General features: G+C 30.7%; 2 protein-coding genes across 4 annotated transcripts; one reads left to right on the forward strand and one right to left on the reverse strand.

Moving 5' to 3' along the window:
• Window positions 1–1,101: 1,101 nt before the first annotated feature.
• Window positions 1,102–3,486, reverse strand: LOC106331986 (protein IQ-DOMAIN 1-like). 3 transcript variants are annotated; one of them, XM_013770425.1, is made up of 6 exons: window positions 3,402–3,486; window positions 3,227–3,309; window positions 2,662–3,132; window positions 2,291–2,518; window positions 2,089–2,211; window positions 1,328–2,020 (listed from the first exon to the last, which is right to left on the reverse strand). In XM_013770425.1, the coding sequence occupies exons 2-6, from the start codon at window positions 3,293–3,295 to the stop codon at window positions 1,328–1,330; spliced, it is 1,584 nt and encodes a 527-aa protein (XP_013625879.1). In that variant the 5' UTR covers window positions 3,296–3,309; window positions 3,402–3,486. The 3 variants fall into 3 exon arrangements, with proteins under 3 accessions (XP_013625881.1, XP_013625880.1, XP_013625879.1); XM_013770427.1 differs by lacking the exon at window positions 3,402–3,486 and having other exon boundaries at window positions 1,102–2,020; window positions 2,662–3,126; window positions 3,227–3,369; XM_013770426.1 differs by lacking the exon at window positions 3,402–3,486 and having other exon boundaries at window positions 1,102–2,020; window positions 3,227–3,295.
• Window positions 3,487–8,923: 5,437 nt separating this feature from the next.
• Window positions 8,924–11,085, forward strand: LOC106332366 (probable pectinesterase/pectinesterase inhibitor 12). Its single transcript, XM_013770834.1, has 2 exons — window positions 8,924–9,946; window positions 10,368–11,085. Exons 1-2 carry the CDS (start codon window positions 8,995–8,997, stop codon window positions 11,054–11,056), a joined length of 1,641 nt encoding a protein of 546 aa, XP_013626288.1. The 5' UTR covers window positions 8,924–8,994; the 3' UTR covers window positions 11,057–11,085.
• Window positions 11,086–16,797: the final 5,712 nt, after the last annotated feature.

Consider the following 16,797-nt stretch of genomic DNA (forward strand, 5'->3'; position numbering starts at 1 on the left):
TTTTCCCGTAAAAGCATGAAATGTCAAACTTTGATGTATCTAACTTTAGTGTCCAGGGAAAAGCGGGAAATCCTTATCGGACAAAAGCAAGTTGTGTTTGCGTTTTTGCGTTAGTGAATTTTTGCGTTTTTTGCGGAAAATATTTTTTTGCGGTTTTTGCTTGAAAAATGTGTTTTGACGAAAAAATGTGTTTTGACGAAAAAATGTGTTTTGAGGTTTTGGCGGAAAAATGTGTTTTTGCGATTTTGGCGGAAAAATACGTTTTTGCGATTTTGGCGGGAACGTGCGTTTTTGGTTATGGCGGGAACATGTGTTTTTGGTTATGGCGGGAACATGCGTTTTTGCTGTTTTGGCGGGAACATGCGTTTTTACGGTTTTGGTGGAAACATGCGTTTTGCGATTTTGGCGGGAAATGAATTTTTTGATTTTGCGTTTTTGGCGGAAATGCGTTTTTACGGTTTTGACGGAAAAGTGCATTTTTACCGTTTTGACCAAAAAGTGTGGTTTTACTTGTTTGGTCGAAAGTGTGAGTTTAATGGAAATATGTGTTTTTATGTTTTTTTGCGGAAAAATGCATTTTTGCGGTTTTGGCGGGAAAGTGTATATTTTAGTTTTGGCGGGAAAATGTATATGCAAAAAAAAAATAGAATTTTTGGTTTGAAAATAATATTTTGATTTTAAAAGATTATTTTTGTCATTTATCATTTTGGACTGAACTAAATGCATCTGCATCCAGATGCACCATCAAGACTCACTTTAATTTGGGTGAGAATTTAAGATGAATTTTAAAAAATTTAGTTTGGTAATCCATCTGGATGTAGTATTATAATGTACAAAACGAACATCGATTTGCATCTTTACCCAGATGGATCACCGGGGTGAGCAAACGAAGAACACACTAATGGAAAAACCACTCCTTTGATTAAAAGAGACAGTAGCTCACAACAAGGAACCTCGGATCTGCAATCCCTAGCTTAACACTCGCATGCAAGACGTACGGAATCAATATATTATCACATCGTCGCACTTTCTTTATCGCCGTCGTACTGTTTGGATATTTTCCCGTAATTTTTTTTTTTGTGAACATATTTTCGGGTAATTAAACAAACATTCAATGCGATGTAGAGGTTTTTAACCAAAACAAATTAAAAAATAAGAAAAAAGAAAGAAAACGAAACCGCAAACAGATAATAGTACTTTGTACTCACCCAAAGAAAACAACAAAAACACACACTTTTTTCACAGATTTAATCTGATAGAAAAAATCTTGGATTTGAGATGCTTAATTTATCAAATCGCCATGAAATAAACTTAAGGTTAACCGGTACTAGCTACCATTTCTTCTCTTTTTCTCTTCATTTGCAGCGCCTGTCGTAGCTTTTTCCGAATCCGAAACCTTCTTTGTTGACGCAAGAGAAATTGAAGATGAACGCCTCTTCTTTGGCAATACCATTTGCGGAAGTTTATTTTTATCGGACACAACCTTCTTATGGGAGCCCAAGTTGCTAGGTTGGCCAACACTAACCTTAGAATTCAAAGCTTGCGTGTTAACCATGTTTTTTGCTGTTCCCACACTTCCCTTGGGTTTCTTCAACGGTTGGGGGCTACTCAAGTTGCTTGCTGTTTGCACACTAGAGTTGGAATTCTTCAACGGTTGGGGGTTAGTCATGTTGCTTGTTGTTTCCAGACTAGCCTTGGATTTTTCAGTTTCCGTATTACCAAAAGAACTTCTGCGTGATAAAGAACTATCCAGGCTCTCAGCTGATCCACCACCAATGCTGTGCCTACGATTAACCCCCTCGCTCTGGTTAGCTTTTTGGCTGCCAGATTTTGGTTCTTTAGATCTGGCAGGAGAAGTCTTGATGGAATTCTCGCGTTTGAGGGAGGCTTGATCGTCGTTGGATATAGGTTCCCATGGACGAGATGCCATCCACCGGTCAAGCCAACTCCAACCCCAGTTAGGAGTGTCTGCGTCCATCAGAGTCTGGTGTGGAAGTTTTGTAGAGTTTCTCCACGTTTGCTGTTTCATTTAATAACATAAATATATGGTTAACTTTAGCAACGAAGTTGTATTAATTTAATATATACCTGATGACTGTAAGCATACGCCAAAGCCCTCTCACGTCTTACAGAAGCTTCTTTCCGATTTGCAAACTGTGCTTTGATCTGTGCCTTCGATTTATTGCTGGAATCAAAATCTCCCGCAATAATCTGAAAAGAAGAACTGATGATCATTCTGAGCATTTTGTTCAACATTGTAGTAAAAGGTATATGGAGGTTAATTAATTACCAAATTCTGATTTTGGCGTTCTTTCTGGTGGCCCTTCTGCTGGATCAGCGTGTGACGAGCTTTGTTTTCTTCAGATAACCGATTCCTCCTCGCTTGAATCTGTGTTTGTAAACGTGTAAGAGTTTGCATGGAGCTAAGCATCGCGTTCATCTGTCTTTTCACGTATTTTCCTTGCAGCAACGTCTTTAGCCTGACCATTCCTCGCAGCATACGTAGAGTGTGTCTTGCCTGTGAAACCCCAGTAAATGGCCTTCTCAAAAGATGTACTAAACGTATATCGATGCATTAAATTTTAGTAGTTTTACATATTATACAGTAAATCCCTTGTAATAAGACAAGCATTTAAGGGAATGAATGATTTGTATGTATACCTTGTAACATCTATACGCATTTTGGATCTTGATCGCAGCAGCTTCCTCCTTTGATTCCACAATTTGACGTGTTGAGGTATTCAACGTGAGACGTGTGACTTCTACGGCAGCATGTGCAGCCACCACCGCTGCTTCGGCTGCAACAGCCGATGCGAGAGCCAGAGCTTGTCTAGTCTTTGCTTCTTTGGAAGCATCATAGCCTTTATTGTTCGCATATGGCGGAAAAGGAGGGGGAGGAGGGGATGATGGTGGTAACAACGGCTGAGGAGCTAAATCAGCAAACAGAGGAGGAGGAGGAGGGGATGGTGGGGGCAACAACGGTTGAGGAACAAAATCAGGCAACGGAGGAGGGGACTGCCGAGTAATGGAGGAAGATGAAGGATCTACAGGAGTAGTCTCCTCCAATGAGAATTCAATGGATTCTCTACTCTTTTGTTTCCCAAACCATTTCTTCTTCTCCTTCTCCTGTTTCTTGACAAATCAAACACCAGTATCAAAGAATCAGAAAACCTTATTACAAATTCATAATTATTAATGTTCAAGAATTTTTACTCTAGAAACCAACTTGATGTTTTTTGTCTTTTCCTGTAGGTAAACAAGGGGCCGAGACACATGCTAACCAGCCCTTTCCCATCTTTTTTGGCTCTCCTGAAATTTCAGACAATGTTTGTTTGAATCATTCTTACAAAAAATGAAATCAATAAGAGGCTAAGGCGGAAGATGAGATCATGTATAAAGACCTGGTCACGATGGGCCCCACCGTTTTGTGGGAACCCAATTGACTTTTGTAATTATTGAGCTTTGTACGAACTATTCAGAAGATATAACGACAGATACGTTATAACCTCCTTTAAGTTTCTCCCTTCATTCTTAAATTCTCTGCTTCGTTGTTCTTACTATCTTATTTTAACTCTCTATAATTTATTTAATTAATTGTTTCTGGAGTTGTTGTTTTTAGAGTTACCAGCTTTTATTGTTTTACATATATCTAAAGGTGTTAGACAAAATTAGAAAATTGGTTTAGATGATGCAAGCGCGCTCCTATCTTCTGTTTGGTCGAGAGTTTCCGTCATCAACAAGAAATGATAAACTAAAACAGAATAGAGAAATTAAATCCATAAGCCTAAGAGTAAGTCTAGGGGTGTTCAGGTAAAACAAGACTAACCGAAGCGAACCGAAATAAAGAAAATGGTTGGATATGGTAATATCGTCTTAGATCGAGTATATGTTATTTTTAAGAAACTGAAGTAGTTAGTAGTTAGTAGTTAGGGTAATTTTAAGAAGGGTTCTCCCTGATACTACAAAAACATGAAGCAAGTAGTAAAAACAAGAGTTAAAGATAAAATGTCATATTTATTGATCAAGAGAGTTAAAACTATAATGTATTGGTTAAAAAACTCTAGTTCTAGCCGTCTAACTTTATAGTTGAATTCTTAAATAGTCAATCCCATGATCTAGGGTTTAGTAATCTCCTTTATAGGTTCTTGTAGTTGACAGGTGAGTTAGGTCATTCCATATCCTGAAATATGAAAAACAGGAGAAAAACACAGCCCGCAAGCTGGAAATCATCCTAAGCAGGAAAAAAATGTCGGCTTCTTGCTCTAAGCAGGAGATATGATTTCCTAGATTGATTATTCCTAACAGATTGCCCTTTATGTGGTTATAATATTTATATCAGTTGACCCTCTTCCAAATTTTGGAAACAAAATTGATTATTAGGGTGCTATCAGAAACACTATCAACAGCTTTCTGACTTGAACCATTTTTTTTTTATGGTTATTCTATCTCTTTGATATTGAATCCTTTCCTAGTATTTGAATCTCTGAATATTTATTTATTTATTTATTTCAGTTTTAAGTTTTGAGTGAAACTACTAAACGGTAAAATAAAATCAAAACTTATTGTTGTGATACGGTATAGAAAAGAAAGAAATCAAAACTTATTGTTGTGATTTTTGAGAAGACATTTATCTTATTGTATATGATGAGACTAATTAGTCCAATAACATGTACAGAAAAATGGTAATTAAAATTAAGTATGTATTATTTGTTATGTTTCATATAGAAAATAATTAAAAGAGCAGATGCCAAAAGATTAAAATTGGTCCTTTTGTCAAAAATTGGTCATTTAGAAATATACAAATTAGGCAAGTGCACATTTTGTGTTTTTATGCAAGATCTTTCGTCATTATCTAGAATGTTCACAATTCTAGCTATGAATATATCCAAATTTCACCAAAGTGCACATTTTATGTTCTTATGCAAGATCTTTCTGTCTTTTTGATGACCTATGAAGCTAAGACATGAATATATCCAAATTTCACCCAAAACAAAATCAGTCATAACTATTTACATTTATTTATTCAGAGTTAATGCTATTCTAATCAAAATTTGATTTAGAGTTGTACAAATATTATCAAATTTAGACTGAAATTGTATTAAACATTATTATGCCCATGCATAGCATGGGCCACAATCCTAGATTAAAATAAGCAACAAAATTTCTTAAAACTACTCCACGAAATCAATATAATTAAAAGAGAATTTTTTTTTTTTGAAAATATCATTGGTTTGTTTTCAGTATTACAAGTTCTGCCAATATCATTTAATTATAATACGATAATTTAATTTAGGCTCATACAAACGCAATTTAGGCTCATACAAACGTAGACACATCTCAATTAGATTTGACTAGGTGTTTTGTCCACACTTGCGGGATTAATAATTTTACAAAAAGTACATAGATATATTATCTATTAAAAAATCATTAAAATAAATTATTTTCATGCTTTTGATATATTAATAATTAATTAAATATTAATTTTCTATACACAATAAACAAAATTATTTAATAAAATATCTTTTAATACATATAATAAACTTAAAACATTTACATATACATAAAACTATATACATGGATTTAAAATATTATGATGTAAGTTATTTGTGGATAACATAATAAAGAACCATTTTAGATAATGATATCAAATTAATGAAATTCGTCTTTAATTTATGGGTAATTATATATTAACAAATTTACTATTTATTAAGTGTACTAAAGATTTTAAGCACTTTAAATTTTAATACGAAAACAAAAAAAAAATCACTTCGCAAATAATAATATAAGTATTTTCGAATTCTTTGCCAAATTGTTTTCTAGAAATTATCACTATGAGTGATTTTGATTGTCCTAAGAAAATTATCTTAAAAGATAGATGATTCATTCGATTTTATGTGATATATATAATATATTAAAATAAAATTGGTTTAATATTATGAAAAAATATAATATAAACATATATAATATCTTAATATTACTTAAATATATATATAATATTTTACTATTACTAAATTAAGTAAAATATAAATTTAACTATTATATTATCATTAGAACTTTTTAAATTAAACTCATGATAATGAAAATCATCAGCTTATTAAGATTAATAATTAAGCATAAAATATGACTAGATGAGTGATTTTAATTGTCCTAAAAATATCTTAAAATATGATTCATTATATCTTAAGGATATATATATATGGATATATATATATAATAGAGTTGGTTTAAAATTACTAAACCAAGTACAATATAAACATATATATAATATTTTAATACTAATAAAGTAAATATAATATAAATTTAACTATGATATTATCGTTAACATTTTTAAACTATTTTCAAGATAATGATAATTAACTAGCTAAAACACTAAAATGGTTTATTAAGATTAATAATTGAGTATATAATATTATTAAACCTAAATATTACTTACGATAAATAAGTTTAATATATATATATAATTTATACTACTTTTGATAAATTAATTTTTTGATAAAATGGATAGAGAACTTGTGATTGGTTGATAGTGAAAGAATAACACTAAATTTTACTATATTATATTAATAATCATAGCACATGCATTTCATTATTATATATATATAAAAAGAGAAACTACAATATATAAGTTGTTATGTATATTCTAGTATCTATGTCAATATCAAATTAAAAGATAGTAAGTTTGAAAATATTTTATTATATTAAAAATTGGATCAAGTAAAATATGTATTTCTATCGTAATCTTTATTTCTATTTATTTTATAAAGTTCTAATAACAATATATATTTAAATGGATGACTCATCTATCAAAATCAGAAAAACATGACAAATAATTAAAATTACCTAAAATTATAGAAAATACGGATACAAATAATAACTAATGAACGACGAAGAATAATGCATTCTCTAACGTTCCTAAAAAAATATTATTATTCACAAGGAATAATTGGTTTGTCTGAATATAATTTGGAATCAAATTAGAGACGTAGAATAATTGTGCCATGTCATGGAACAACACAATTTCCATACACTTATGTCTTATACGAAGAATATTTAAATTAAGTGGTACAGCTACAAGTAACGAATACCTGTCAATTTGTCAGATTTCGTTCACGGGAATACTATTTCACCGAAATCAAGACTGATATATACTATTATACTATGTTTTTGTTTTCTATATTACATTTGTTTTTTTAAATTAAAATATACAAAACTGACAAGGATTAAAATCCTTCTGAAAGTTAATAATCCCCCAAAAGAGGACTGATGGTCAAATACTTTTATCCCATCACAATTGTTGAGGATGGAGAGCAAAGAAAACATATTTGACTGATCACACCGATTCTTATGACAAAATTTGAAAAACGAACCAATTGACTGAATCCTGGCTAAGAGAACCGATGGGAAAATGGTCAATTTCGACCCTAACAATTTCAGTCGTGCCAAATACGATCCGAACAAATGGTCAATGCCAAATACGACATCAACTAAATTATAATTTAAAAAATACTACCTGAACTTTTCAAAACGTGCATAAATCCATATTGACTCTAATAGAAATTAGTCAACCGTTAACAAGATAAAACGATGTTTATTTTTTTTTTTATAAAAAATATGTTCCTTCCGAAACTCGAATCCTTGTCTTATACCCTTTTAAAAGGGTACACTAACCACTAGACTACAGTAACTTGTTGAAGTATTTTTACAAATTTGAAATTATATATACTACTATACTTTTCAATCTTATCCAATTAAAACTTTGGTGATGATTATTTCTGATTTATATAAATACATTAACATGTTTTTAATCATCATATATTTAATAAACTTATATTATACTAAAGTATAAATATTTATACTTATACGAAATTTAGTATACTTAAACTTTGAAACTATATATAAGTTTTTAATATAAATTATTTTAAAATTTTAAACCTTCAATGGTAATTTTTCCTGAAAAATAATATAATATGCCATATGTTTTATGTTTTTATATATTTTAGTTATTGTTTAATATGTCTAATACTTTGAAGAAAAAAAAATCTTAGTGAAAAAAAGGTAAGAGGCCTCTTAACGTTTTGAACAAAATATCATAAATTTATAATATTAAATCTGAAAAATAAAAAAATCCCACTTAAGTTTAAAAATTAAAAATAATTTCTATAAGAAAATTTTATAAATAGCTTCAAAGATTTAAGTATATTTTATTTCATATAATTATAAATATTGTATTATTTATATTTTAGGAAGATATAATTTATTAAATATATGATAAGTAAAACACATGTTAATGTATTTATATAAATCAGAACAATTATAACCAAAGTTTTAATTGGATAAGATGACGATGTATAGTAATTTATATAATTTAAAAAATTTAATAATATTTCAAAAAAATATTTTTGTCTAGTGGTTATTGTGCCTTTTTAAAAGGGTATGAAGGCATGCGTTCGATTTTCGGAATGATATATTTTTTAAAAAAAAATTAGATCAAAATGTCATCGTTTTATTTTGTTAACGGTTGACTAATTTTTGTTAGAGTCAATCTAGATTTAGCCACGTTTTAAGAAGTCTGAGTAGTATTTTTAAATATAATTGAATTGGTATCATATTTGTTCGGATCGTATTTGACATGAGATAAATTGTTGGGGTCGAAATGAACATTTTTCTCGAGAACCGACCAACTGTAATTAGAAATGTGAAGCCGATAGAGATATAGCAACAACAAACCCAAATTTACATCAAACGCATGCCTCTTCAACAAACCCAAATTTCGGTTAAATAATGCGAGTTTTGTTTATTAATAAACTAAACAGCAATCAGACACATTGTTTTTCTATAGTTTAATTAAACACAATTGATTGAATCTTCGGTAGAAAATGCGTAAACACAGTTGAAAGATTTGTCGCTTTACGAAATAAAAAGTGAACCCATTCCTCTCAGCATTTTAAAACATGCCACTCTCTTCTCCACATGCATTAACATTGTTCCTCTCCAATGGCTCTCTCTTCACTCAGTTTCTATTTTCTATGCTTTCTCCTCTTCACTCCTTCTATTTTCTCGTATTCATCTCTGACTTCCCCAAACCCTAATCAAATCTCTGCCACAAGTTTCTGCAAGAACGCACCATATCCAGATGCATGTTTCCACTCTTTAAAACTCTCTCTCTCCATCAACATAAGCCCTAACATTCTGTCTTTCCTCCTTCAAACCCTCAAACTAGCTCTTTCCGAGGCTGGAAAACTCACCGATCTCCTTTCAGGCGCCGGAATCTCGAACAACCTCGTTGAGGGCCAACGTGGCTCTCTTCAAGACTGCAAAGATCTCCACCACATAACTTCTTCCGTATTGAAACGTTCTCTCTCCAAAATCAAAGAAGATGCTAATGATCCACGGAAGCTAGCTGACGCTAGAGCTTACTTGAGCGCTGCTCTCACCAACAAGAACACTTGCTTGGAAGGTCTTGACTCGGCATCTGGTCCACTAAAGCCAAAGCTTGTGACTTCCTTTACGACCACTTATAAACACGTAAGCAACTCTCTTTCGGCTCTTTCAAAACAGCGAAAGGCCAATCATCTTAAAACCAATAGCAAGACCAAGAACCGCCGGTTACTTGGGTTATTTCCCGACTGGGTTTCTGAGAAAGATCGCCGGTTTTTAGAAGATTCCGGTGATGAGTATGACGAGTATGAGCCGAGTGAGATCCTCATTGTGGCTGCTGATGGAACAGGTAATTTTACAACTATTAACGAAGCTATAAGCTTTGCTCCGAATATGAGTAGCGACAGAGTGCTGATATATTTAAGAGAAGGTGAGTATAACGAAAACATTGAGATTCCAAGTTACAAGACTAATATTGTCCTGATCGGTGATGGATCCGATGTTACGTTTGTTACCGGCAACCGCAGCGTCGGAGATGGATGGACCACTTTTCGATCTGCCACTCTTGGTAATTATATCCTTTGACTTTTTTTTATAAGATCTCGTTTGGATAAAACAAAACGCAAGTGCTATATTGATTGGGCCATAGTGTATCACGATTTAACACCGTGGATTTTGATTTTTTTGTCAACTAAGACTATTGAATTTATTTTCAGTAATTTAATGTTTACATCTATAAATTGCTTTCAGAAAGAAAAGAAAAACGGTTGTGAACACTTTCAAAGTGTTCAAGAGGTTGTAGAATTTATTTTTATGTTATTCTAATCAAAATGCTTAAGATTAGTTAAGTTAAAAGATTGTAAACTTTGTAACTTCTTGTAGCTTTACTTCTTGTAAGTTTGTAACCAAAATTTTGAATTATAGCTAAAGTTCTTGGCAAGCAACTAAATCAAGATTGTATTTGTAATGATTCTCATACTTGGTCACAGCGGTTTCTGGCGAAGGATTCTTGGCGAGGGATATAACCATAATGAACACAGCGGGGCCAGAGAAGCATCAAGCGGTTGCTTTACGCGTTAACGCGGATTTTGTGGCCTTATATCGATGTGTCATTGACGGTTACCAGGACACACTTTACACTCACTCATTCCGACAATTCTACCGTGAATGTGATATATATGGAACAATTGATTATATATTTGGCAACGCGGCTGTGGTTTTCCAAGGCTGCAACATAGTCTCAAAGTTGCCAATGCCAGGACAGTTCACTGTAGTTACGGCACAGTCACGAGATAGTCCGGATGAAGACACTGGGATCTCGATGCAGAACTGCTCCATCTTTGCCACGGAAGATTTGTTAAATAGCTCAACTAGAGTGAATAGCTATTTAGGGCGTCCATGGAGAGGATATTCAAGAACCGTTCTAATGGAATCTTTTATTGATGAATTTATTGACGGTTCGGGTTGGACCAAATGGGCCGGTGGTGAAGGACTTGATACTCTGTATTATGGCGAGTACAATAATAACGGGCCAGGTTCTGATACAAGTAAGCGGGTCAACTGGTCGGGTTATCACATTATGGGTTACGAAGATGCGTTTAACTTCACGACAACGGAGTTTATTACCGGCGATGGTTGGTTAGGCAGTACTTCCTTCCCTTATGATAATGGCATATAACACAAATTTTTGGAACAAGTGTATAGAAATCGTTGCCTTCCAATAAAAATCTAATTATTATATATGAAAAAGTATCTACATAATTTTATGGTTTGTGATATTGCCCAATCGTTGTTCAGAAAAAAAGAAGATATTGCCCAATCATCATATCAGCTAAACCATGATTAACCCGGGGTTCTTAAAGTGGAGTTCTTATCGGAAGTTAAGAAACTGTTTCTTAACTTTTAACTAAAAATGGTAAGAACCAATTTTTAAAGTCCTTATTTAAGAACCGGTTCTTAACTTTTTTAGTTGAAAATTAAGAAACATTTTCTTAATTTCCGCTAATCACCTCATCCTAAAAATTCTGGATTAATCATGCTCTAAAGATATATTTTTCTTTGAGTTCTGTTATCTGAGTTCCCACTTGTACGAAGGGGATACCCATGCGGGTGTGTCTTTTGAACCTTCAAAATTTTAAATAAAACAAAGTTGACCTCTTGTATTCTATCAGTCGCATGCATTTATGAAGACGGTGAAGTTACTACTATCTCACGGGCCAGATAGTTTTGAATACTTAATTTTGCTGCTACCATGTCATCCACTCTTAAACCACATGATGACACATCGTTTTCCCCCTACAAATGTCATTTATTTTTCCTTTTTTTTTTTTTTTTTTTTTGACATCCATTTATTTTTCCTTTTATCTGTGCTTTTATCTTACTTTATGGGTTTGAATGCAACAGTTCTATCTGCAGTCACTCTCCATTCACACATTAATATGCAGATCCAGAAAAAAATATTAAAAGAATTAATGAACTGCAAACAGACCATTTTATGTGTTAAGAAAATTGTACTGCATGAAAGGAAGAAAAGAGGTCGGGTGAAACACATATGTCCAATGAGCAATTTTTTTTCTAATTTTTCTTTTACCTATAAATACTACACTACACACAACTTTATTTCTTTCATTATTAATTATATAGTTTTTTGTCATCATTGTTAATTGTATAGATTATTTCATTAAATTCATTAACTTTTAAACCAAACATAAATCACTTTAAAAGTATAATTTAACATTTTCATTTCTCATACTTATGTAATAATTTATTGTTAGATGAATTTATTTATAGAAATAATGTATAAAATATATATTTTCTTATATATATTATATTTTATAAATATAATTATACAAAATAATATATATTTAGTTTGTATATTCATAAATTTTCATAAAATCACTTTATATTTTTATAGAATAGAATATATTGTCTTATGTATATATATATATATATATTGTTCTTTCATATATATTATAACGCTTTTTGTTAACATATAACACATGAATGGATTTAAAATATTTTAAAATATTTTTTTTACAAAAAAAAATATTTTATTTAAAATAATAATAATAATTGTTTATATAATAATTTGTATAATATTTTTCAGATTTTCACCCGTTTAGGTTCGGTTAATAACACTTTTGGTTCAGATATATTTTATAACACCCTAGAAAACACATTCAGATATTTTTTTTTACATTTTGGACTTGGTACAAGTCTATTTTTCGGTTCGGGTTCAGTTCGAAATTCAGGTTAAATATTTTATGTCCAACCCTAACTAACGTCTTTGGATCTTAATTAGATTTTAATTTGGACTACAAAAATAATTAAAGGGAAATGGAATACTCTTTGTCATTTTAATGAATTTTATATAATTTTTAAATTTCAATATATTTATTAGAATTATAATTCTTTTTTACGGTTTTTTGATGTAATTGTGTTTACCTTTTATATAATGTTTAAACTTTTTTGTATTTATTAAATTAATAAAAAATAATTGATAAAAATTTGTATTTTTGTTTTAGATTATTTAATTTACAAAATTATTTTTAACATTTGGTTAAATACACTAATTCGATAAATTAGCTTAACTAGTTAAATCTGCATTTGTTCTGCTTGATCTGCATTTGTTCTGCTTGATCTGCGTTTTAGGTTTGATCTGCATTTTCTTGGTTTGCATACCATTCGAAGCCTATATGTTTTAACATAATTTTTACCCAACACCGTCTCACAAATCCATCCTTCACACAACCGGTCCAAAACCACCATTGTAAGGCCTTGCCTCCCTCTTTTTTTTTTAATATTAGGAGGTTCGGAGCTTAGGCCTGTAATCTTCTTTAAACCCGAAATAACAGCATGTTATATTAATTTCGTCCTAGGAGTCATTCGAACCAGGGATTTTTGACACAATGGTCATGGTCCTTCCCTCCCTCTTCACACCATATTACAGGCGGTTCCAGCTTGCCTCTTTTTCTCTACTGGTCTGGAATAGAGAAACCACCTTCTCTAGCTTTGACTGCAACTTTAGTTTCACCGTCTGGACTTGTATTGCTGCTAGATGTTCTATTCAACTTGCTCGTAAATGGACAAGGACAATCAATCACATGCAAGCAACTCTTGGAGGTAAATACAAACAATGACTCACTCTTTTCTGTTGAATATCTCTATGTAATCTGGACTGGAGGAATGTGCAGTTGCATAGATTCACTTTTTGATCAATTGATTCAATTATCTCCAGAGAGTGTCAGATCATTGATCACATCTGAAGATTTAAAGACTCCAACACAACAACTTTGTCCACGTTAATGACTGGCTTCTAATTGTGCTCCTCAATCCGGATGACGAATCATCTTATTGCCAAATACACCATCTCCATTCGTCTCAAGCTTCATCCTTCCAAATCTGGATCTCTTCAACATTCTACATCACATTCTCTTCATTTGCAAAAAAAAGGAAATCAACTATATTAGGCCAGATTAGGTTAAGTTAACTTATTCATTTAAGGTTAAAAAATTTATTAGGCTTCAACCCGAAAACTTAGGCCTTATGGCATGTATCATTTTACATTTTTATGCACTTAATATGAAATCCATTTATGAAAAAACTGGACTGGAAAATCCTTCCTCTGATATAAAACATATGGTGTAAGAAAGTCGCACAGATTTTAACAGTGTTGTTTTGTTTTAAAAGTATTTCTAAGAGACTTAAAAACTCCAAAATTACTAAACACACAAATTCTACAGGAAACTCCCACTTAAAACCTCCAAAATAGCTGTGACTTCCATTTTAAACCTTCAAATTTTAAACTTTCGTAATAAACCTTCAAACTAATAACACTCTTAACAAAAACAATGAAAATGGTTAACATGTTTATTTATTATTATGGTGGACAGAATTATAAACACCGTTGATGTGATGATTAACTCCGTTTATTTTACTTAAACATATACTTTACTGTTGACAAAAAAATATACTATTAAATTTTGTATTTAAAAAAATACAAAATTTCTTTCATTGTCTCCTCTTTGCTGCAGTGTAAACAAATAAAATTTGCCTCTTCTTCGCTGCATGCAGTGTAAACAAATATACCAATTCATATACAAAGAATATATCAACCTAGAATTATTTTATGCTTACAAAACAAACTAATTTGAAACGGTTATCCTATAACTTTTAGAAAGCTCCGCAAATAAAAATAAAAATCTGAAGAAGCACCCCACATTAGGACGCGTAAATATAGATTAAGAAGATTAAAATATTAAGAATATCATTACTTTAGTGGTCTCTAGCATACACAGATTTCTTCCTCACTTTTTTTGGCTTTTTCAGAGTTTTTGTTATTAATTTCTTTCTCGGATTTTTACGACTGCTCTACACAACAAGCCGATTATAGATTTTTAATTAGTTTATCTATAAATAAAATAAAATATGTTTTGGTAACAAATTAATTAATTTTAATAAAATATATGTTTAATATATTAAGTAAAACTAATTGAGTTAAGCATCATTTCAACAATGTTTATAATAATGTCCACATAGTTTTTGTTAAGAGTGTCCTTAATTTGAGGGTCTATTATGGAAATTTAAAGTTAGAAGGTTTAAAGTGGAAGTAATGACCCCTTTGAAGGTTTGTAATGTTAATTTCCCCAGATTCTACACCAAATAATTGTTTATTTATTGAATTTTTAAATTATATCCATACTACTAAAATAGAAGTCATGACTTTTTTTATATATGATATTTCATTTTAGACCATCCACTAGGAACTCATTACATTTAATTGTCATATATTAATATCACCTTAATTGTCCTAACATTAACGTATACAAATATCGTAGATCATTATCTCAAAGAATAAACTAAGAATCTCGTGCCATTAAGTAGATAAACCTATAATCATGGTTAAAGAAAATCTGTTCAAAAATACTATTTTCCTAAATTTACTATTTACATTCAAATAGAAAATCATATTCATGAAACTATACGTTGTAACATACAAACGAACAAAACTTTAACCTTTTATAATCAAGCATAATCGCACGAAATCATGATATCCTGAGAAACAAAGAATTATTTTTACAACTGTTGTTTTTGTTCTTAGAGCTGGATGATTGATCATGAGGCTAAAAAAAGAATATGAGAGATAGGCAAAAAAAATCCTAACCGACAATTAAAAAAAAAAAATGTTAAAGTATTTGTTAGGTTTAGAAACATACACTTTAATTTTCCTGGAAAAAAACCAGTTACTACTTTTTGGCTGTTAATAATTGGATTAGTCTAATTTGGAAAGACTCATTTGATATGTTGATTAGTGTATATGAATATTTTACCATATATTATTCAGATTGATCATTTATTCATATGTTGAGACAACAAATACTAAATGCTTAAAATCAGTGTATATATATATTTTAAAATTGTTATAAATATCAAATAAAATTACTAAATTATATTTTTTATAACATAAACTGAAAACTTACATGTAAATTTTATTTTTAACAATATATAAGTTAAACTAAAAATAATTTAAAATGTGTTGAACTTTGTATATCTTAGTTCGTCTAATATATATAACGCAAATCTAATTAAATAGATATATCATAAAAATAACAAATACGTATGACAATTTGAATTAATTTAATAGAAAAATATAAAAAACATATTATTGTGTTTGAAAAATAGTATAAATATTTATTATCTATATATTAAAATGAAAACAATCCGCGCGGATTAAAATCTAGTTAAATATTAAAAGTGATAAATCTTAGTAAAAGTTGAAAAGCAGTAATATATTAGGGCCAGTGGATCTTGTTCATTAAATTATTCAGCGCACGTCCAATATATTTTAATGACTACATAACTATAAAAGGGCCATCTTATTTCATTACAGATGGCATTATAAGATTCGTATAAATTAAAAGTTGATATTGTCCGAAATTTTTTAGATAAATAATTTGTAGTTATTAAGGTGTGCTGTTGTAATATTTTCATTTTAAAATGCACAACATTAGATTTAAATCTCTTCTTTTAATTTTACATTTTCAGGTTTTTTTTCATGCAATTGAGTTGGGATCCGAACACAACACTAAGATACAGATTTTGAAAGGTAAGCAAAAACATGTTTTAAGCATTTGCATCCATATGAAATATCTTAACGCAAAAACAAAGATTCTCTAAAACGATTCCAACTCAGCTGCTAAATTAATTTACTCTCTTTTTTTGACCAAATCTAGTTCAATAGTCAATATATAATTGGAGAAAAGAAGACCAAATTTAGCAGGCATGAAATTTTTTCCTTTTCCAGTTAAAAGTAATGGACATCATCCCACAAAAATCTCCTGTCCAGCGCACATTTGTTCATTCGTTGAATGGCAACAAAGTAACAAATAAAACTGAAACCAAGAAATCAAAAACAGGGGA

Source organism: Brassica oleracea, chromosome C3 (assembly GCF_000695525.1).
Source record: "Brassica oleracea var. oleracea cultivar TO1000 chromosome C3, BOL, whole genome shotgun sequence".
In the NCBI taxonomy this organism is placed as follows: Eukaryota; Viridiplantae; Streptophyta; class Magnoliopsida; order Brassicales; family Brassicaceae; genus Brassica; species Brassica oleracea.

What these genes read in the sequence shown, in the direction of transcription:
- LOC106331986 (XM_013770426.1), bottom strand. Translation starts at nt 3,295, where the DNA reads ATGGGAAAGGGCTGGTTAGCATGTGTCTCGGCCCCTTGTTTACCTACA. An exon ending in AACGCCAAAATCAGAATTTG is followed by an intron (nt 2,212 to 2,290) that starts GTAATTAATTAA and finishes TCTTCTTTTCAG; the next exon opens with ATTATTGCGGGAGATTTTGA. An exon ending in CGTATGCTTACAGTCATCAG is followed by an intron (nt 2,021 to 2,088) that starts GTATATATTAAA and finishes TAAATGAAACAG; the next exon opens with CAAACGTGGAGAAACTCTAC.
- LOC106332366 (XM_013770834.1), top strand. Translation starts at nt 8,995, where the DNA reads ATGGCTCTCTCTTCACTCAGTTTCTATTTTCTATGCTTTCTCCTCTTC. An exon ending in TTTTCGATCTGCCACTCTTG is followed by an intron (nt 9,947 to 10,367) that starts GTAATTATATCC and finishes ACTTGGTCACAG; the next exon opens with CGGTTTCTGGCGAAGGATTC.